This window comes from Mastigoproctus giganteus, chromosome 7 (assembly GCF_048544385.1).
Source record: "Mastigoproctus giganteus isolate SK-2022 chromosome 7, ASM4854438v1, whole genome shotgun sequence".
NCBI lineage: Eukaryota > Metazoa > Arthropoda > Arachnida > Uropygi > Thelyphonidae > Mastigoproctus > Mastigoproctus giganteus.
The window spans coordinates 192,878,191-192,901,167 of record NC_143581.1 but is presented as its reverse complement, the minus strand read 5'-3'; the positions used below and the strand labels follow the sequence as shown (position 1 = coordinate 192,901,167).

The 22,977-nt window shown below is 40.8% G+C and overlaps 1 protein-coding gene across 1 annotated transcript in view; it reads left to right on the top strand.

Annotated features, from left to right (window-relative positions):
• Positions 1-14,297: 14,297 nt before the first annotated feature.
• The window catches only part of LOC150083504 (transcription factor A, mitochondrial-like), a 75,461-nt gene continuing 66,781 nt past the window's right edge, over positions 14,298-22,977 (top strand). Inside the window, exon 1 of the mRNA XM_090377322.1 lies at positions 14,298-14,390. Coding sequence (XP_090233448.1) covers positions 14,326-14,390 — 65 coding nt within the window. The 5' untranslated portion in view covers positions 14,298-14,325. The remainder of the gene's footprint in view (positions 14,391-22,977) is intronic.

Genomic DNA, 22,977 nt, shown 5'->3' with positions numbered 1-22,977 from the left:
AAAGTTCCTAGTCATCGACGGAATTCGAACGCGGGCCTTTTCCACCCGGTGTGTGGAGGACTGTGCTACCCGCGCAGACAGAATGCCGAGGTGTGTGTATATTTTGTGTCGAACGGCACCAGGGGTTCCCTCCCCCCCATCTTCTGTGAAACACAGAACACTATGAAGGCCAGAGATTTTAAAAAGTATAAGGTATATGTTTATGTTGTGTAGTGTCATGTTGTTTTGTTCCTCTGACCTTTTAGCCGTTGGGCCCGCAGTGGGATCCCCCGATGCCGAGGTAAAGTGTTTTTTTTTTGTCAAACAGCACCAGGGGTTTCCCCCATTTCCGCGTGATGCCGAGGTATGGGGTATGAGGTATATTGAGGGTCTAGCGGCTCCTGGGATTTCTCCCATCTCCGCGAATGTTCTATGTATCGGTGACAGTACCCTGTCAAAGCCAGAGATTTAGAAGTGTGTGGGTCATGAGTAGTGTTATATGTTGTGCTCATTGTTTATCCGGCTTATTGGCCGCCAGGCCCCTAATGGGACCCGACGTTGCCCATACCTCGCCACGTGGAGGCTAGCCGGGTTTTACTAGTGAGTCAATTGTACTCTGGCAATTTCTTTCCTGGGATTTTAGTGGCTCGGACCTAAAATAAAATTGGAACGACCGCGGTTGATTTTAGTTCACTTACATTAAAGCGCTAATATGAGGTTTGACGCTGAAGGCCTGTTTCTGAAGTGCCTAAAAGGTTGGGCGAAATTTTTTTTGCTGTATTTTAAATTTGGACGTGTAGGGCTATACACTGTGCAAGAGAAAGTGATGGGAGGGGAGAGTGAAGGCTGGGAGGGTGAAATAGGAAGAAGAGGGTCGTAGGGTAGGTGACCCCCTATTATTCAGTGAGGCATGCCCATGCCCCACCAGAGGGAAGGAATGGTGTGGCAGGGAAGAGAGGAGACAGTAAGCCGTTACCTCCCCCCCTGTCGGGTGTGGGAGTAAAATGATTGCACTGCACAAGAGAGTGCAGAGCCTTGAGCCAATATGGCTCCATCAAGGCAGCAACTTGGAGTTTCTATATCTTCGTCGGTCTTCTCTGTCATCGGTAGCCTTTAGTATCCAGATTTGTCCTCCTCAGCTATGAACACTGGTCAGGTCCATTGTTAGTCTGTTATCAATGGCTGTGGTTCTCTTCATCATGGGAAGATACGCATCCCCATGGGGTTATTCTTGTGTTCGCTGGTTTTAGGTGATTAGTAGTGAGCAGATTCCTGAGGGAGGTTCTTCTTAAGTCCTCTCCACGCGTGTTCTGTGTCTCTTTTTTTTTTTTTTTTTTTTAATTTGTTTCTTCTGTAGATGGCTATCAGTGTTTTACGCCTAGCAAATAGTTTTTGGACATATTCCTTTAGCTCCCTATATTCCTCTAGTGAGTCCAATAGATGTGATTCCAGATTCTTGGAGAGGTAGTGTATTTCGGTGATCAGTCTGCACCTGAGGTCCTCATAATGGGTGCAATCGTACATAATATACTCCCAGCACTCAAGCTCCCCCCACACGCGCAGCTCGGATCCTCCCCAATTCCCAGCGCTGTCAGTTTGGCTTTAAAGACCCCGTGACCAGTCGAGTATGATCTGGTGGTGAGAGTGTGTTCAGTGGGAGTGAGGGGACCCAGTGATGTCCATGAAAACATCCCCGAAACCATTATACCACCGCCGCCGGCCTGTTTTCGTCCAGCCGTAAATGTGAGAATACACACACTGCACAGTTGGACTGGTCCAGGAATGGTGTCAATGACTGTTCGGCAACATGGGCACATAAACAGGCCGCCTACTCCGTAGGCTTATCGTCAAGAGCGTCCGCTGGATGGTTGCTCGGAAACGTTTCTCTGTGCACCCTGGTTGTAGTCTGCCGTTAATTGAGAGATCATGAGCCGTCTGTTGTCCTAGCCACCTGCCTTGACTATCAACTAGTGATGGTTTCCCCGTTCCGACACGCTGGGTGGTCGTGTGTCCTTCTTTGGACCATTCCCACCACACCTTCACTACGACGGGCTTCGAACGGCCGACAATGCCGCTGTTGTCCTAGCCACCTGCCTTGACTATCAACTAGTGATGGTTTCCCCGTTCCGACACGCTGGGTGGTCGTGTGTCCTTCTTTGGACCATTCCCACCACACCTTCACTACGACGGGCTTCGAACGGCCGACAATGCCGCTGTTGTTGAGATGCTGGATCCCGCCTTCCTAGCGCCGCCAATCATTCCCTGTTCAAAGTCCTTCAGGTCCTTCCCTTTCTCCATTGCACGGGCATCGTACTGACGAACTGAGAGACACTACCGTGCCGTAACTGTATGTGCTTCACCAGTCAGTGATATCACTTATAGGTGCTGTGGGATGCGTCCAGTCGTGGAGACAGGGCTGGTCATAATGTTTTGGCTCATTATGGCTCATTGTGTCTTATGTAGGGTTGTCCCCTATTACTGTATGTTCAACTCAGCCTTAGTACAAAACTCCGTAAAATGGCCAGGAATTAGGGTGTGTGTGTGTTTCAGTGGTTTCTGGCCACTTTGCTACCAAGGGGCAGCGATCACCAGGAAGGCTGCTTCCGAGTACCGGTTCACGACACGAGGAGGCTGGTCACAACTATACTAGTACTCTCCCTAGTGAAGTACTGTAAATGTTTAACGCTTTCTTTACAGTTTACTGTGCAATGTAGTGAAATGTCACATTGCAAATTGTACAAAAAAGAGCATATGCCGGAATATACGATAGATGAGAAAATTAATTAATCTTTTAATTTGTAGGCCTGAAAACTAATCGCATAGCTCAGAGCAAGTGATATGACTGTTTCATATTATGAAAGATACCTTAATGACATGTATTAAGGTATCATATTTCTACTATTCGTCAGCCCACATATATTTGTGCGCTGAAGAATGGTAAAAATATGACAGCTGTGTACATAATTTTGTAAACATACGTAAGAAATTACAGCTATTAGTCATCAGCAGTCATTTTCTACAAATTTTAGACACATACTCATTTATTCTGGTAAATAAAATCGTATTCTTTATTTATCATGTTTTTTTTTTTTTTTTTTTTTCAATATGTAATTGTTTCCTTATTTTCTTGAAGTGGAACGAATAGGCACATTTCTAATAAGTGACAAACGTACTGTTTGAAGAAGTAGTCGATCATTTTTGTAAAACATCTGAAAACAGTTCACTGTCACAGGGTTGAAGTTAGCTTCCTATGCAAAGCTTTATGCATACCGATTAGATCATCCAAGAATTTCTTGTGATAAGAGTATGGATATTACTAGACGGAAGTTACGGTAACTTGTTGCTTTTAGAATGCTAGCCACAAGCAACATTCTTTCCTTCAATTCGAGTTATATTGGAAGAGTCCCATATTACTCACAGGATGATCAGTCAGTCTGCATTATTTATGGAACGAGCTGTTCCAAGTAGACATCAGAAGCCATCCAATTTGCAAAAACTGTGGAAGGTAATGGAGTCAACGTGGACCAGTATCCCTGTAGCACGCTTTCAACACTTCATTGAGTCTGTTCCACTATGTATCCAGGCTGTTCTGAGGGCTAAAGGGGCGTCTATTCGCTATTAGTAGGGCTGGCGCTAGCGTTTGTAGCACCTGGAGCGAAACCTTGTAACGGCGCCCGATTCATATTGTATCTTAACACGCATATACGGTATATGCAGTAGCTCATCTAGCAGCGCCTATTTTAGGGAGCGCCTATGGCAAGTACCTCATCTGCATACCCCTAGCACCGGCCCTGGCTTAATAAATTGGCTATTTGGTGTAGATTATTCTTTAATTCCTTTCCTTGAACTGCAAGATTTTCTCTTTATGTAATTTCAGGAATTTTTTTGGTTGAAATTCGTTTTCCTGTGTCTGATTTACCATAAAGTTTATTGGCAGATTTCGTTTTTAGATTTTTAGATTGGGAGATACCTGATTCATTAATTCTTATCTGGTGCACCTCAATGTTATTTTATTTTAGGTTTATGGAAAACGAGATTTAGTATAGTCTCGAAGTGTCGCCAATACTGTTTTAAATTTAGGTATTGAGGTGACCAATTGGCCTAATTATAAAATTTCAGTAATTTAACTTATCGTAATTCATTAACACGTGATATAAGAGTACCCTCTCATTAGTTAAATTTTTTACTTTGATAAACGACGTATCGTCCCCTTTTCAAATAATAGTGCTGCTTTACAAACAACGCTGTAGATGCCACTAATGGCATGAGCGTGATGACAGCCAACCAACCCGTTAATATGTTACTGCTTGAACTTTCCACTCACGAGGAATCTGATACAAGGCTGCTGGCAAGTTGTGATGCTAATCGTCAAGGTCTCAACCAACTACTTGCTCATACGGACATCGACTGTTTTTGATTATAACTACAACTACTTACCTGCAGCAAAAGTACAGCTACTGTACAGACTTTATGGGTCACGTTGGGGATATGAAAAGGTATGGGGTTTCTTCCTGTCCATAAGTTAGCAAAGAAATGCTTGAGATGTATGGTACTTTATCTGAGTTGTAACAACTGTTTCCTAAACAAGAAAGATTCTCTCTCTCTCTCTCTCTCTCTCTCTCTCTCTCTCTCTCTCTCGTATGAAAGTAACAAGGGCGATCTTACTAATCTGCTCATGTTCGTCATATTTAAGAAAACATTTTCTCTGCTAAAGTGTAAATTTCGGTCATCAGTGTTCAGTTTCCTGCTAGTTCAAGGTGAGCAAGTTATTGTTCCGGTTTCTCAGAGCTCTTGAAAAATGAAACTCAAATCTGTTTCTGAGATGTGCATATATGTATTTTCAATATAGACTGTTCTAAGCCTGGTAAGTATAGCTTTGACGAAATAAACAGAAATTACCAAAAAACTGTCCATCAGAAGGGTGCGGATCTTGTTTACTGACTCTTATCTAGAAGTCTACGGCGAGCTTACAAATGTTTTATCGAAGAAACTCGTATAAAGAAACTTTTTAAATGCAACCACCTCTGATCTTTACATATTTATCAAAACGACTGACATGCTTTTTGGTTTCACCAGTGAAATGTATACACATTTAAGCATAGTATTCTCACTTCTACATCCCGCTTCAAATTGCGTTTTTGAAGAGCGTGTATGAATGCCCCAAATATATTAAATGGTGGTCGTGGCGATGCAAAACAAGAACATTTTGAATTGTAAAATTCGAACTTATTTTGTCACAGGCCTTTCTTTGCATCTCGATCTTGGTAATAAATACTACTCGAACCTCTTTAAGTAGTGTGTAGGAACAAGTATCAATAGGCTAAATATCGCATTATTAGGCGTAATAGAATATATGCATAAAGCGCCTATCGTCTAATTGTCTTTACCGTGGCCCTCCGTCCGTCTTTCTGTCCGTCCACATGTAATAAACCAACTGACAGTGGATAGATTTTTATAAAATGGTATATTTGGGTCTTTTAGGAAGATTTATTAAACCCTCCCATATGAATTATTATTTATTATTTATTTCTTTGTAAATCCATCCGCATGTAATAACTCGATTCCTAGTATATGGATTTTTCATGAAATTTTATATTTGGCTCTTTTAGAAAGATTTGTTAAGCGGTCCTAAATTTCATTAAAATTCGACCAATAGAAATCCAGCAATTATTATTTTTCCCCCCATGCATATCACATAGGCTATCTATATACCGTATACTGTGGATATTATGTTTGATAAGAGAGTGGATGCGAGAGTACATGTGAACAGGCGAAGTTTTTACGGCTCCAGCAAATAGAGAAGTATTTGCTTTTTTATTGACTTAAATTGGCATATTAATTTATTTTTTAGAGTTGCTTTATATTCCTAGTCCATCAATCCGTCAATCTCTCAGCTGCCCACATCAATGCCAGAGCTTGCCCTTAACCATCACGCAACACAGCGGCAACCCCCAAGGCAGAATGCGCTGGTCCCAAAGGAACTAGTTGTTGTAGGTAACTCTATTGTCAGTGAAACGGGAAACATATTTTGCAAAAGGATAGATGGAACAGGACCAGGGTATGTTTGCCAGGGGCAAAGGTTGATGACGTTTAGGGCAGATATCATCCTTTAAGGGCACAAAGGATGATATTATTGTACACGTTGGCACTAATGATATTAAGAGTAGGAGACCGGTAGAATTACTTAACAAGTACAAGACAATGCTGAAAAAAACCGTGAGTTAGGGTTGAATTTGAAAGTGTCTGCAAATCTGCCCAGACACGATAGGAGGGAGTATATGATGAGAGCCTTGTCGATCAATTCTGCCCTGAAGATATTGGATAGAATTTTTCTCAGCCTGGTCTGTGCTTGTTAACAGGAGACACTACTTCCACAGGGATGGGATACACTTAAATAGAAAGGGTGCACGAATATTTGCTGATGCTATCGAAGCAGAGCTAGGTGGGTCGGAAAACTGCTAGCTTGGGGGGATACACGGACTAATAGATTAACAGTAGCCGCAGGCAGAGGTAAAAGTGATTCTTGCACTACTTCTATTGAAATGCAATTGAGCAGCAGCCTGAAAAGCAAGGCAATGGGAATTTCCAGGACTGCTGGGAGTCATAGTGGAACAAGTAAATACATGGGCTGTGTTAGGGCTAAGAGTAGAAACAGGTGCATGTCTACTTGCATGTACACCAATGCTGGGAGTATAGTTAATAAATTCGATGAGCTTGAAGTGCTAGTCAAGACATCAAAGGCAGATATTGTTGGGATATCAGAGACATGGTGTCACACAGACATAAGCAGTGCAGAACTGGAATTTGGGGAGTACAATGTGTACAGAAAGGATAGACAAGACAGGAAGGGAGGAGGGGTTATGCTGTTAGTTAAGAAAGACATAAAATCTAAGGAAATGCATCCAGTTGATGTGGGTGGACAGTGCAATGCTGAGTCTGTTTGGTGTGACATAAGCACTGGGAAAGGAAAAATGAGAATAGGTGTGTGTTATAGGCCTAATGAATCTGATGAATATAATGAGCATTTGTGCAGAGAAATAGAGTGGGCCAGTAAATGAAATTGTCTTATAATGGGGTATTTTAATTTCCCGGATATTGACTGGAATTTGTGGGTTGGTCACTCACACACTAGCAAGGCTTTTGTGGATTTATTGGATGATTGTTTTCTACAGCAGCATGTTCTGGAGGCAACTAGAGGGAGTAATACTCTTGATCTGATTATCAGTAGTGATTCTTTATGCATCAAGAATCTGCAGATAAAGGAACCACTAGGTGGCAGTGATCACAGTGTGCTGAAGTGGGATTTACTCAAAGAGGTAATTACCATCAAGGGTAAAGGGAAGGGTTTTTGCTTTCGTAAAGGTCTGAGACAGTATTTAAATTCTATTTGGTGGAACCAACTGATGATGTTACCAACAGCAAATCCAAAATGGGAAGCATTCAAAGAATTAATCTTGGAAGCTACTAGGCTTTTCATACCAACAAAGAAATATTGTTCAAGATTTAGGCGTAAATGGATGTCAGGTGGATTAATTAGACATGTAACAGAGAAGAAAAATGCATCGGATACATATAAATTATCAGGCGACACAGAAGCCTATGATAGATATAAGCTGGTCTGTAAACAAGTTACAAAGGAGGTTAGGCAGGCGAAGGCAGATTACGAGAAATCTTTGGCAAAGGATGCAAAGAAAAACAGCAAAGAGTTCTTTACTAATGTAAATTCTAGAAGGAAGGGGATGAATCTGATTGGTCCACTTGATATCGATGGTTCAACTGTTGATGATCCTGCTCAGGTAGCTAACAAACTAAATGAATATTTTGCATCGACATTCACACATGAGGAGTTATTCAGGGAGGGGAATGCCAGAGGTGTATTCAACTCACAGAGCCTGAGTACACGCTCCAATACATATACCGGTTTCTGCAGCCAGCCATCACCTACGGGTCAGAAATCTGGGCGTCCGTAACGAAAACCACGCTAAAAACCATTGCATCTGACGAGTACTGGCTTCTTCGGTGGATCCTCTTCAAGCATAAACTGCCACCACTCATACATACTTCAGATATCACCCAACTTCTAAATTACAGAAAAGTCTCCAAACGGATATTTGCGCTCCGCAAACCCTTAAGAGCCCTCCCCTCTCTGCAGTCTGTGGCGTGGAGGCTCAGAATAGAGGATAGATTCCTGCCCATGGAAATGCTCCACAATGTCCAGGAGATGGATGTGGACTACAAAAAAGTTCATAGAGGACAAATCGTACAGAAGACGAATCATCAGGGACCAGCTTTCGTCTTCAACCGAGTGACTGCCATCCTCTTTTCATCGCTTTTCATGTGTCTTCATTTCACATGTTAATATTAATTTTATATGTAAAATATGTAATTATACGTTTTATGTCCTAATATATGTTTTAAGTAATTTTTCCTGTATAAGTTATTTAATGTTAAACCCCTAGCATTGTCGCTGTTGTGGGTATTATTGAATCAGGCAATCATGTAACCCATCACTAACTTCAACAAAGATATTTACTCTGGCAGTAAGCTAGATAATCTTGTAATAACTGAGAGTAAAGTGGAGGAGAAATTGTTGAAGATAAACACAAGAAAGGCACCTGGGGTGGATGGAATCTATCCAGTTATATTAAAGGAGGCAGCAAAGGAAGTAAGAAAACTCTTAGCCATAATTATGAGAGCTTCTCTGGACTCAGGGGAGGTACCCATGGTCTGGAGCCGTGCAAATGTGACCCCAATCCACAAAGGAGGTTAAAAGGGAGACACAGGTAATTACAGACCTGCTAGTTTAACTTCTGTTCCAGGGAAATTAATGGAGTCACTGGTTAAAGAAGCATTCCATGATCATCTAGACAAGACTTTAGTTATAGCTCGGACACAGCACGGGTTTGTTAAGGGGAAGTCTTGTCTGACTAATTTGATTGAATACTATGGTGTAGTCACAAAGGAACTGGATGCAAAGAATAATTTGATATCATATATTTGGATCTTAGAAAAGCCTTTGATACTGTGGCATTGGAGGCAAATTGCTGATATGGATAAAGGGATGGTTGAGTGGGAGAAGACAGAGAGTGGTAATCAATTGACACTGCTCTTTTTGGATTAATGTTATTAGTGGTGTCCCTCAGGGTTCAATGTTGGGTCCATTATTGTTTTCTGTATTTATAAATGATATTGATGATGGTATGTCAAGCTTAATGTCCAAGTTTGCAGACGATACAAAGGTTGGCAGGGTTGTTAATGACACTACACTGCTGCAACAAGATCTAGAAAAGTTGAGCAGATGGGCTGAGAGGTGGCAAATGAAGTTTTACATTGATAAATGTAAAGTACTACATATGGGAAGCAGTAATCTCAGAGTAACGTATCAACTCTGTGGTACCACACTAACAGTGGTAGAGAATGAAAAGGACCTGTGGGTAATTGTGCAGGCAGATATGAAGTTTTCTGAGCAGTGCAGGCGATCTGCAAGAGTAGCTCATGGTGTCTTCTCAACGATATACAGGAACTTTTCTAGCAGGGATAAGAAAAAGATAAGATAAGCATGGACAGTTAAGATAAGGTAAGATAAGCATGGGCACTCGGAGCGGTCTGTCGCTCCGAGTGCCCATGCCAACCACGGTTTACAGGCGACAGCGCCTACAATGTGCATGCGAGCATCGAAACTGGATCTTAAGTAATTGGAAGAAGGTCGTCTAGTCCAATGAATCGCGTTTCCTGCTGCACTATGTGGACAGCCGGTACGTGTGCGTCGTTTTCCTGGGGAAGTGATGCCGCCTGGATGCATCGTGGGACGAAAACAAGCCAGTGGCAACGATTTGGGTGACGTTCTGCTGGGACACCCTGGGTCCAGTCATCTATTTAAAAGGCACTGTGACGTCTACTACCTATCTAAGAGGACCAGTCTGCGCGGGTAGTACCGTGGTATCGTCACCGTCTACCCCCACACCGGGTGGAAAAGGCCCGGGTTCGAATCCTGTCGTTGACGCGAGGAACTTTAATGGGCTTTTTTCACTCCGTGGCTGAGTTAGTCGGTCTCAGTCGTAGATAGCAAGGTTTTATCCCAGAAACTGAGTTTTTCGTCCAGCAAACAGACAAATCGACCATAGAACACGCAATTAACAGACATAAGACACAGCACGGCAGATGAATTTAATTATTCGGGTCGCCTAAATATAATAGTTTTTAGTTAGTTAGTTACCTAAGAGGACATCTGGATTTGCCCACTTTCTATCACTCTTCCTTATTTACCCCTAAATTGAGTGCCCCTGAATCTCTCAGGGACACTGAGCCAGATGGTAGTAGAAGCTGGCACGCACTCCTTTCTTCTTTCTAACCGGCAACTTAGCCGGTTAGAAAGAAGAAAGGAGTCTTATAAACAAGAAGACATGAGTAGTAACGAATGGGCCTGGAGTACTGGGGTCCATAGTTTAATATACACTTAAGTTAGTTAATATATTTGATTTTTGTTAATATATTTGTATAACTGGTTTATAACTAACTTAAGTGTATATTAAAGAAGACATGAAGCGGCTAATGTGGGAAACTCCGGACTCCGCTCAGTCAACCCAAATATTCCCTTTGTAGTCCTTGTACAAACATTTCCTGCAATAACCCCGGGGGCTCACATCTGGTGAGTATGGGCTTGGCACACCCAGGGTCCTGAGCTGGATATCATCATTTTGAACAAAATGATGCTTTTGTTGAACAAAAAAACCCCTAATTCTCGGCTTTTGTTGAACAAAAGCCGAGAATTAGGGTTGAATTTGAAAGTGTCTGCAATTCTGCCCAGACATGATAGGAGGGAGTATATGATGAGAGCCTTGAAGATCAATTCGGCCCTATAAAGATTGTGCAGGGCTCAAGGGGTAGAATTTTTTTCAGCCTGGACTGTACTTGTTAACAGGAGAGATTGCTTCTACAGGGATGGGATACACTTAAATAGGAAGGGTGCAAGAATGTTTGCTGATGCTATCGAGGCAGTGTTAGGTGGATCGGAAAACTGCTAGCTTGGGGGGGAAACAATGACCAATAGATTGACAGTAGCCACTGGCAGAGGTGACAGAGATTTTTGCACGGCTTCTATTAGAATGAGCAGAAGCCTGAAAAACAAGATGCATGATATTTCAGAGACTGCTGGGAGTCATTGCGGTACAAGTAAACACATGGGTTGTGTTAGGGTAGCTAAGAATAGAAACAGCTGCAGGTATACTTGCGTGTACACCAATGCTAGGAGTTTAGTAAATAAATTTGATGAATTTGAGGTATTGCTCAAAACATCAAAGGCAGATATTGTTGGGTTTTCACAGACGTGGTGTCACACAGATATAAGGGATGCAGAACTGCAATTTGGGGAGTACAACGTCTACAGAAAGGATAGACAGGATAGGAAGGGGGGAGGGGTTATGCTATTAGTTAAGAAACACATAAAAACCAAGGAAGTGAAGCCAGTCGACATCGCTGGACAGTGCAGTGTTGAGTCAGTTTGGTGTCACATAAGCATTGGGAGATCAAAATTGAGAAGAGGAGTGTGCTATAGGCCTAATGAATCTGATGAGTATAATAAGAAACTGTACAGGCAAATAGAGTGGGCCAGTAAATCAGAGAGTCTTATAATGGGAGATTTCCCAGATATTGACTGGAATTTGGGGGCTGGTCACTCACACACTAGCAGGGCTTTTTGTGGATTTATTGGATGATTGTTTTCTACATCAGCATGTTCGGGAGGCAACTAGACGGAGTAATACTGTTGATTTGATTATCAGCAATGATTTTTCATGCATTAAGAATCTGCAGATAAATGAACCACTAGGTGGCAGTGATCACAGTGTGCTGAAGTGGGATTTACTCAAAGAGGTAACTACCATTAGGGGTAAAGGGAAGGGTTATTGCTTCCGTAAAGGCGACTATGATGGACTGAGACAGTATTTAAATTCTGTACAGTGGGACCAACTGAATGTTACCAACAGCAAATTCAAAATGGGAAGCATTCAAAGAACTTATCTTGGAAGCTACTAGGCTTTACATACCAACTAAGAAATATTGTTCAAGGTTTAGGCCAAAATGGATGTCAGATGAACTAATGAGGCATATGGCAGAGAAGAAAAATGCATGGGATACTTACAAATTAACACATGACACAGAAGCCTATGATAGATACAAGTTGATATGCAACCAAGTTACAAAGGAGGTTAGGCAGGCGAAGGCAGATTACGAGAAATCCTTGGAAAGGGATGCAAGGAAAAACAGCCAAGAGTTCTTTACTTATGTAAACTCTAGAAGGAAGGGGATGAATCAGATTGGTCCACTTGATATTGATGGGTCAACTGTTGATGATCCTGCTCAGGTAGCTGAAAAACTAAATGAATATTTTGCATCGACATTCACACATGAGGAGTTATTCAGCAAGGGGAATGCCAGAGGTGTATTCAACTCTAGCAGTAAGCTACAGAATCTTGAAATAACTGGGAGTAAAGTGGAGGAGAAACTGTTGAAGATAAACACAAGAAAGGCACCCCGGGTGGATGGGATCTATCCAGTTATATTAAAGGAGACAGCAAAGGAAGTAAGCAAACCCTTAGCCATAATTATGAGAGCTTCCTTGGACTCAGGGGAGGTACCCATAGACTGGAAATGTGCAAATGTGACCCCAATTCACAAAGGAGGATCAAAGGCTGACACAAGTAATTATAGACCTGTGAGCTTAACTTCTGTTCCAGGAAAATTAATGGAGGCACTGGTTAAAGAAGCACTGCAGGATCATTTAGACAAGACTTCAGTTATAGCTCGGACACAGCATGGTTTTGTTAAGGGAAAGTCTTGCCTGACCAATTTGATTGGGTACTATGACGCAGTCACAAAAGAACTGGATGCAGGGAATAGCTTTGATATTATATACTTGGATCTTAGAAAGGCCTTTGATACTGTTGCACATGGAAGACTGCTACACAAATTGGAGCAGTGTGACATTGGAGGCAAATTGCTGCTATAGATAAAGGGGTGGTTGAGGGGGATAAGATGGAGAGTGGTAATCAATGGACACTGCTCATCGTGGACTAATGTTATTAGTGGAGTCCCTCAGGGCTCAGTGTTGGGTCAATTATTGTTTTCTGTATTTATAAATGATATTGATGATGGTATATCAAGCTTAATGTCCAAGTTTGCAGACGAAACAAAGGTTGGCAGGGATGTCAAGGACACTACTGACACTATGCTGCTGCAACAGGATTTGGAAAGGTTGAGCAGATGGGCCGAGAGGTGGCAAATGAAGTTTAACATTGACAAATGTAAAGTACTACACATGGGAAACAGCAACCCCAGAGCAACGTATCAACTCTGTGGTACTACACTGAGAGTGGTAGAGAATGAAAGGGATCTGGGGGTGGTTGTGCAGGCAGATATGAAGTTCTCTGAGCAGTGCAGACGGGCTGCAAGAGTAGCTCATGGTGTATTGTCAATGATATATAGGAATTTTTCTAGCAGGGATAAGGAGGTGATTATTCCCTTGTATAAGGCAATGGTCAATCCACATCTAGAGTACTGTATACAGGTCTGGAGGCCTCATTTCAAGAAGGATGTAGAGCTGCTGGAACGAGTACGGAGAAGGGCAACAAGATTAGTGAATGGAACAAAGGGGTGCTCTTACGAAGAAAGGCTTAAGTTTTGCGAATTACAGTGTCTGGATACTAGGCACCAGCAAGGTAATCTGATAGAAGTGTACAAAGCCTTGAATGGTTTGAGCATGCTCAATGCGGATGGGATTCTTCCTCTCGCTCAGAATAAGCACCTGAGAGGGCATAAATTCAAATCGAGTAAAGACAGATGTAGGATAGACGTGCAGAAATTTGCCTTTAGCCAGCAGGGGGTTGGTTGGTGGAACAGACTTCCATCCCTTGTCGTGGAAGTTGATAGCCTAAATAAGTTTAAGTCTCAGCTGGACAGGTATTTCGAACGAACAGAGGGGTGAAGTGGAAGTGTTTTTTTTTTTTTTTTTTTTTTGGCTGATGCTGCAAAAGCTTGCATTCTTGCATCAAATGCCTCTACTAATGCTAATGCTAATGCTAATGCTATTTTTCTCTTTCTTGGTCATTCCCTTCTACTTTTGACTCTCTCTCTCTCTGGGTAACTCGGGAATTTTTTTTTTTCCCCTGGTGCAGCATAAGCCTCAGCTTCCTTGCACCATATGGCTATTAACAATGATCATAAGAACCATTCGAAACTTTTTTTTTTTTTTTTCAATGTAGTATAATTTATGTTTTAGTATTCTGCCGCTTGGGGAATATTTTTCTACCCTCAAGCGATAATCGCTACGAGAGCTGTTACTGCTTCAAAATGGTTGGGCATTCTGCTATTATTACCAGATGTTTTACTGTGTGTCGTTCTGTCAATGGCATGTGGTACTGTATTGCATTTTACAATTCTTGTGCAATATTTCAGTGTTCATTTTTTTTTATATTAAACTTTAATCCTTTTCGTTATGCAAGCGTTCCAAAGTAATGTCGAAATATATTGTGTATTTGCATTATGTTTTGCTTCTATACCCATAATGACGTCAGACCCAAACAGTAACGTATATTTAGCCTTGCGTTCAACGAGCTTCGAAAACGTTGTTTCCTTCTCATCAATTGCATGAATAATTATTTTCCAAACTACGAATTATCTGATAGTTGTGTATTGTAATACTTTGAATGCAACAAGGAAAGTGAAATTCCCAGAGGCACAGACTAAAATTTCTCAAATGGGTACCAAAATTATATATGTATATATATATATATACACTGTATTTAAAAATAATTAAATGTACAAGGCATAATACGTTAAGAGTTTAATATCCATATAATATCGGTGTAGATAAACCCTAGACAACTCTTAAGAAACTACGATGGTAATTCTAGTAGGCATTATTTGCTCTGTTTCTCGTATTGTGCTCTTCCTTCACAACCAGTTGCCATGATATTGCACTACCTCGAATAAGTAATGCTTCACTAATAGAGAAGACTATTGTTACTTATTCTCAGTGAATACCACCACTGAGACAGCACCGTTTCAAAGCTATTGGCCTGTCATCGATGGATGGGCAGGTACCCTGGTATTGCAGACATGACGACCCAGTTGTGAAGATAATCACGCCAAATGAGAGATGCAAAAGGTTTATACGCAATATTTAAAAATAATTAAATGCACAAGGCATAATACGTTAAGAGTAAAGAGTTTAATTTCTATATAATATCGGTGAAGATAACTTAGGAACCTATCTACACCAATATTATATAGATATTAAACTCTTAACGTATTATGCCATGTGCATTTAGTTATTTTTAAATATTGTCGTATAAACCTTTTGGCATCTCTCATATTGTGTGATCATCTTCACAACTGGGTTGTCATGTCTGCAATACCAGGGTACCTGCCCACCCACCGATGATAGGCCAATAGCTTTGAAACAGTCACCAGGAGGAGCCTGATATTCACAGTTTCCGAGAATAGGTAACAACAGTCTTCTCTACTGGGGAAGCATTTCCTATTTGAGGGATTTATAAGCTTGTGAGTTAGCATTAGCAAAGGCACATGATGCAAGAAAGCAAGCTTATATAGCATCAGCCAAAAAAAAAAAAAAAAACCCTTATTTTATCCATCCACTCGCTCTAAATGTTTTGTCAAGTTCTACCTTGAATCTATTTAAGCTATCAACTTCTACAATGACAGATGGAAGTTTGTTCCACCAATCAATCACCCGCTGGCTAAAGGCAAACTTCCATGCATCTGTCCTGCAACCGTCTTTCCTCAATTTGAATTTATGCCCTCTCAGGCGATTATTCTGAGTGAGAGGAAGATTCCCATCCACATTGAGCATGCTAAAACCATTCAAGCATTTATACACCTCAATCAGATCACCTCACAGGTGCCTAGTCTCCAGACACTGTAATTTGCAAAACTTAAGCCTTTCTTTGTAAGAGCAACCCTTTGTTCCATTCACTAATCTTGTTGCCCTTCTCTGTACTCGTTCCAGCACCTTACATCCTTCTTAAAATGAGGCCTCCAGACCGGTATACAGTACTCAAGGTGTGGCCTGACCATTTGCCTTATACATAGGGATAATCACCTCCTTATCCCTGCTAGAAAAATTCCCGTATATCATTGATAAGACACCATCAGCTACTCTTGCAGACCGTCTGCACTGCTCAAAAAACGTCATATCTGCCTGCACAATTACCCCCAGGTCCTTTTCATTCTCTACCACTGTCAGTGTGGGACCACAGAGTTGATATGTTACTCTGAGATTACTCTTCCCATATGTAGTACGTTACATTTGTCAATGTTAAACTTCATTTGCCACCTCTCAGCCCATCTGCTCAACTTTTCTAGATCCTGTTGCAGCAGTGTACAGTCATTAACAACCCTGCCAACCTTTGTATCATCTTCAAACTTTAACATTAAGCCTGATATACAATCATCAATATCATTTATAAATACAGAAAACAATAATGGACCCAACTCCACTAATAACATTAGTCCACGAAGAGCAATGTCCATTGATTACCACTCTCTGTCTTCTCCCACTCAACCATCCCTTTATCCATAGCAGCAATTTGCCTCCAATGCCACACTCTCCAATTTTTGCAGCAGTCTTCCATGTGCAACAGTATCAAAGGCTTTTCTAAGATCCAAATATATGATATCAAAGTTATTCTTGCATCCAGTTCCTTTGTGACTACATCATAGTATCCAATCACATTAGTCAGACAAGATTTCTCCTTAACAACCCATGCTGCGTCCAAGCTATAACTGAAGTCTAGATGATCCTGCAATGCTTCTTTAACCTGTGCCTCTATTAATTTCCCTGGAACAGAAGTTAAACTAACAGGTCTGTAATTACCTGTTCCCCCCCCTTTGATCCTCCTTTGTGGATTGAAGTCACATTTGCACATCTCCAGTCCATGAGTACCTCCTCTGAGTCCAGAGAAGCTCTCATAATTATGGCAAAGGGTTTGCTTACTTCCTTTGCCCCCTCCTTTAATATAACTGGATAGATTCCATCCACCTCAGGTGCCTTTCTTGTGTTTATCTTCAACAATTTCTCCTCCAATTTACTCTCAGTTATTACAAGATTATGTAGCTTACTGTCAAAGTTGAATACACCTCTGGCATTCCCCTCCCTGAATAACTCCTCATGTGTGAATGTCAGTGCAAAATATTCACTTAGTTTGTTAGCTACCTGAGCAGGATCATCAACAGTTGAACCATCAATATCAAGTGGACCAATCGGATTCATCCCCTTCCTTCTAGAGTTTACACAAGTAAAGAACTCCTTGCTGTTTTTCTTTGCATCCTTTGCCAAAGATTTCTCGTAATCTGCTTTCGTCTGCCTAACCTCCTTTGTAACTTAGTTACAGACCAGCTTATATCCATCATAGGCTTCTGTGTCACATGTTAATTTAAATGTATCCCATGCATTTTTATTCTCTGTCACATGTCTAATTAGTTCATCCATTTAGGCCTAATATTAGGGCTAAATGACATCCATTTAGGCTTAAATCTTGAACAATATTTCTTTGTTGGTATGAAAAGTCTAGTAGCTTCCAAGATTAATTCTTTGAATGCTTCCCATTTCGAATTTGCTGTTGGTAACATCATCAGTTGGTTCCACCATATAGAATTTAAATACTTTCTCAGACCACCATAGTCACCTTTTCGAAAGCAAAAACCCTTCCCTTTACCCTTGATGGTAGTTACCTCTTTGAGTAAGTCCCACTTCAGCACACTGTGATCACTACCACCTGGTGGTTCCTTTACCTGCAAATTCTTGATGCATGAAGATTCACTACTGATAATTAGATCCAGAGTATTACTCCCTCTAGTTGCCTCCTGAACATGCTGCTGTAGAAAACAATCATCCAATAAATCCACAAAAGCTTTGCTAATGTGTGAGTGACCAATCCACAAATATCAGTCAATATCTGGGAAATTAATATCCCCCATTATAAGACACTCTAATTTACTGGCCCACTCTATTTCTCTGCACAATTGCTCATTAGATTCATTAGGCCTATAACACACACCTATTCTCATTTTTCCTTTCCCAGTGCTTATGTCACACCAAACAGACTCAACATTGCATTGTCCACCCACATCAATTGAATGCACTTCTTTAGATTTTGCTTCTTAACTAACAGCATAACCCTTCCTCCTTTTCTGTCGTATCTATCCTTTCTGTACACATTGTACTCCCCAAATTCCAGTTCTGCACTGCTTATGTCTGTGTGACACCATGTCTCTGATATCCCAACAATATCTGCCTTTGATGTCCTGACTAGCACTTCAAGCTCATCGAATTTATTAACTATACTTCCAGCATTGGTGTACATGCAAGTAAACATGCACCTGTTTCTACTCTTAGTTAGTCTAACACAGCCCATGTATTTACTTGTTCCACTATGACTCCCAGCAGTCCTGGACATTCCCATTGCCTTGCTTTCCAGGCTGCTGCTCAATTGCATTTCAATAGAAGTAGTGCAAGAATCACTTTGAGTCGAAGGAGTAACTGTCGATTTCTTCCGTCTATGGCATTCCTTCCTCTACCTCTCCTACTATCACCTTCCTACATCTTTTTTGCTTTCCTAAGTCTAATAGGAATAGTATGAGGATAACAGAGATCTTTTTCCCATACCATATTTGAAACGTTGCCGTCTGAGTGGTGGCACTCACTGAGAATAAGTAACAATAGTCTTCTCTGTTAGTGAAGCATTACTTAGTTGAGGCAGCGCAATATCATGGCAACTCGTGAAGGAAGAGCACAATATGAGAAACAGAGCAAATAATATCTACTACAAGAACTACCATCGTAGTTTCTTAAGAGTTGTCTATGGTGTATCCACACTGATATTATATAGATATATACTGTATGTACAAGTTAGTGCAATTGCATCATTTAAGTACATAGCCAACTACTTAATTAAGGAGTTATAAATTGGCATCATTAAGTCTATCTCATATTGGGAATACTTTCACGAGTTGCCGTGATATTGCACTACCTCGAATAAGTAACACTTCACCATAGGAGACTTTTGTTACTTCTTCTCAGTGGATGCCATCACCCATACAGCACCATCTTAGAGCTTATTGGCTCTTCATCAGTGGGTAGGCAGGTACCCTGATGTTGCAGTGATGACAACCTAGTTGCGAAGTATAAATCCACAATATGAGGGATGATTGATGGTGTGGAGTAATTTAGATTACGATATAGTTTAGGGATAAAGCCGTTGGTTATGTAAAGACAAATACTAGTAAAAATATGTAAAAATGTATAATAAAAAATACCAGTTCTAACTATACAGGGCGTTAAAAAAATGATGGCAAATATTTTTGCCATCATTTTTTTTTCTCAGAAGCAAAAAATTCTGAGAAAACGTAGGAGAGCAAATCAGCTGTTGCTAAGATAAACAGCATTTTAAACATTGCTTATGCAAAAGTGTTCATTTTGCACGGTAAATTTTTTGAATTGGGTGAAAAAGTGCATGAACATGTGGTTCTCAGTTTAAATGGAGATGGATGCAATTTCGAACAAAAACAAGGGAGAACAGGTACACATGGAAGATAGATGTGCAGGGGTAATGCACCCAATGCTACTGTCACACATCACGTGGTACTGTGACCAGAGGCGGACTGGTCAAAAATTCTTACCAGGGAAAACAAACAATGTATCGGAGCTCAGAGTGTAATATTGAAAATCACACTGGCCTCAGTCCTCCAGCCCACTGGGATTTCCCCTGTAAGTCTTATGGCCAGTCTACCCCTGACTGTGATCCCTTTCTTCCTCTTGCAGAGCGAAGGAACCAATAGTACAAGGTCTGTTGCCAGCATTTCACATTCACTGCATATGAATTGCCTCCGTGGTTGTGCTTTCTGTTATGACGGTTATTGTAGTTTGTGTTTAAATATGGATGGTGTTTACACCAATGCGGACGTGCATTTCATGTATGGTAAAGCTAATGGCGATGCATTGGAGGCCATGCATTTGTACCATGAGACTTTTCCCAATCAAAAACGCTCAGACAGCCGTACTTTTTCTAGGATCCCTCAGTGCCTTAAAGAGGCACTGAGGATAACGTGGAGATCCTTTTACAAGATGCATCTAGCTTCCGGGCTCTGCAGAGATTTGCTGCCGCTGTGTTTGCCAGAAGAACAATCATAAGGAACTTTTCAGATCTAGAGTTGGCAGCATATGTGAATCATGCATGATTGCATCTGGGTTCGGGTGCTTCAGTCTGGGAAGCTATTTGTCCGGTCTGTGGCTCCTGAACATGTACCACTACGGTGGTTTTTTTTTTTTTTTTCCTTGGTTCTCGGGTTTGGGCGGCCTGAGACCAGGGATGTTGGCACCCAACAGTATTGCACTTCCTCTGTTGGGTGCAGGTTAGTGCCTTGCACTTCAGTATACAATAGTAGAGACAGGTCCGGCTCCACATGCCCAGGGTCGGGCATCAGCCTACAGCTGAAGATATCAGCTGTTTCCTGATGGCAGAGTGACCTGACATAAACAACATACTAAGTTCATAAACATTTCTTTAATACAAGTTTAACCTTTCCTATACAAAATTTGACTATTTTTCTTTAGATATAATTAGTGTAATTTATATCTAAAAATGCTCTTGTTTTGAATATTCACTTTCTTAGCTATGTTTCAGGCCCACTTTACAGTTATCTGTTTTATTTAAAGAATTAGGTGGAGATGGGCATATGCCTGGGAACCACCCCGACACAGTATACACACACACACACACACACACACAGTGCCTTAAAGAGGTCTGCGTGGATAGCACAGTGGTATCATCACCATCCACCTCACACCAGGTGGAAAAGGCCTGGGTTTGAATCCTGTCAATGATGCAAGAAACTTTTATAGGCTTTTTTCACTCCATAGCCACGTCGGGTGTAGATAGCATGGTTTTATCCTGGTAAAACTGGGATTTTTTGTCCAGCAAAGCAGGTGAATCAGCCAGAGAATACATGCAATTGACAGACACAATACACATGGGTAGTTGAAAGTGACTTTCCAGGTGATCCTAATATAATAATTTAGGTTTTTTTTTTTTTTTCTTTTTTAGTGCTTTAAAGAGCATAGATGCTTTTTGTTACACAGGAGTGAGGGGAGGCCAAGATTAGTTAGTACTACAGAACTGGAGAAAGAGTGCTGCAGAGAGTACAAAAAAATCCAAGTACAAGCACAAGGATTGCCTTAGCAGAGCATATTAACTATAGCTGGTGGATTTTCCACCAACAGTTGCTCCACCCCTACCACATTCAATATGTGGGTAAGTATCCTAGGAGAACATCTGATAGGACCACATATTCTTCCTAAGAGACTTGCAGGAGCTTCATACCTCTATCTCTTGTAAGATGATCTACCAGAGCTTTCAGAGAACATTCCTCTTCAGCAGCATCAAACAGTCTGGTTTGTGCATAATGGTGCACGATGAATAAGATGAGGTGGATCTGTGGCCTGGCCTCCCAGGTCAGTTGACCTAAATCCCATTAATTTTTGTATCTGGAGTATTTGAAGGCTCTGGTGTATTCAATGCCTGCCAATGCAACATGGCTGTCAGCAAATCATGGACATCCCAGGGAATTTTGAAAGAATACAACCTTTGGTGATGAGAAGACTGCATTTCTGCATTCTGATGAATGGGCAACATTTCAAACATTTGCTCTAAGAGATGCATGTAAGGTAATATTTTGAAATGATATATCGAAATTGTAAAACTGTTGGTAATAATAAAAAAAAAGAAAAAAAGGAGACTCACATTTTTCATTCCTCGTATCACGAAGCAACGGCACCAATCATGTGAATACTTTTAAGTTAATGTAGTCACCTCTCAAGTAATCCACAGTAACCAAAAATGCTGTTCAACTCAGAAACAGCTGATTTGCAGACACATGTTAATTGAGATGTGTTTGCTCATTTTTAAGTGTTGATTTCACCCTGAAAATATTTACCATCATTTTTTAAACACCCTATATAAGGTAAGGTAAAAAGTGTTTCTTCAGTAGTGTCAGTTCAAACTTTTATGATTCCTTATATTTGAATTTGCCACTTTGTGGGCTTTCTCGAGTTTACAAATATAATTTTCACTTGCCCAACATATTTAATTGATAGTATATATTTGGCAGCAGGGGATATATTTATCAAATCAGCATTTCTGAATTGAATAAATCAAGATTTGTAGCAGGTAATGATATCTACAGTGATAGACAAAAAAACTGCATCACTTGTAAATTTTGCAAATAATTTTTTGCACTGCATTGTGGGTTGTAGAAATGTTCGAAATGCATTTCTTAGATGGGATATATATCTCTGTGAATGAAATCCAATAAAGACTCCACCTGATATACCTAACTGACATAAATATCTTCCCATAGAGTAAAATGCGTAATTAATGGAAATATGAGAAATCATGCAAATGGCAATCATGATTCATGAAACAAAATATACATTTTATTGCATTTGTGTACAAACTGAAATGACAAGTTAACGTAATAGTATTATGTATTGTAAATCAGCAAAATAAGTCCTCAATATTTTGTTTTCCTCCTCGAGCTGCAATTACAGCCTTGCAATGATCTGGCATAGAGTTAATCAACTGCTAGATATACGGTTGCTCAATTTTGTGGTACCTCACCCCTACAGTGCTCTCCTGCAGCTGAATCTTACTTGTTGGCGTCTTCTGAGCAATTTTCGACGACATTATGTACCAGCAATTTTCAGCAGGGTTCAAATCTGGACTGTTGCCAGGCCAGTCTAACACTGTAATGCCAGCATTTCTGAGGTATGACTGCACCTTAAGGGAGAAAAACGAGGGAAAACATTGGTGTAAGTATATTTTAAGCCTTGTGAGACAAGAAGACAAACTCATTATTAAATCTAAATAGCATAAAACTTACTAATTTTGCTGTGTGGCAAGGTACTGAGTCCTTTTGAAAAATACA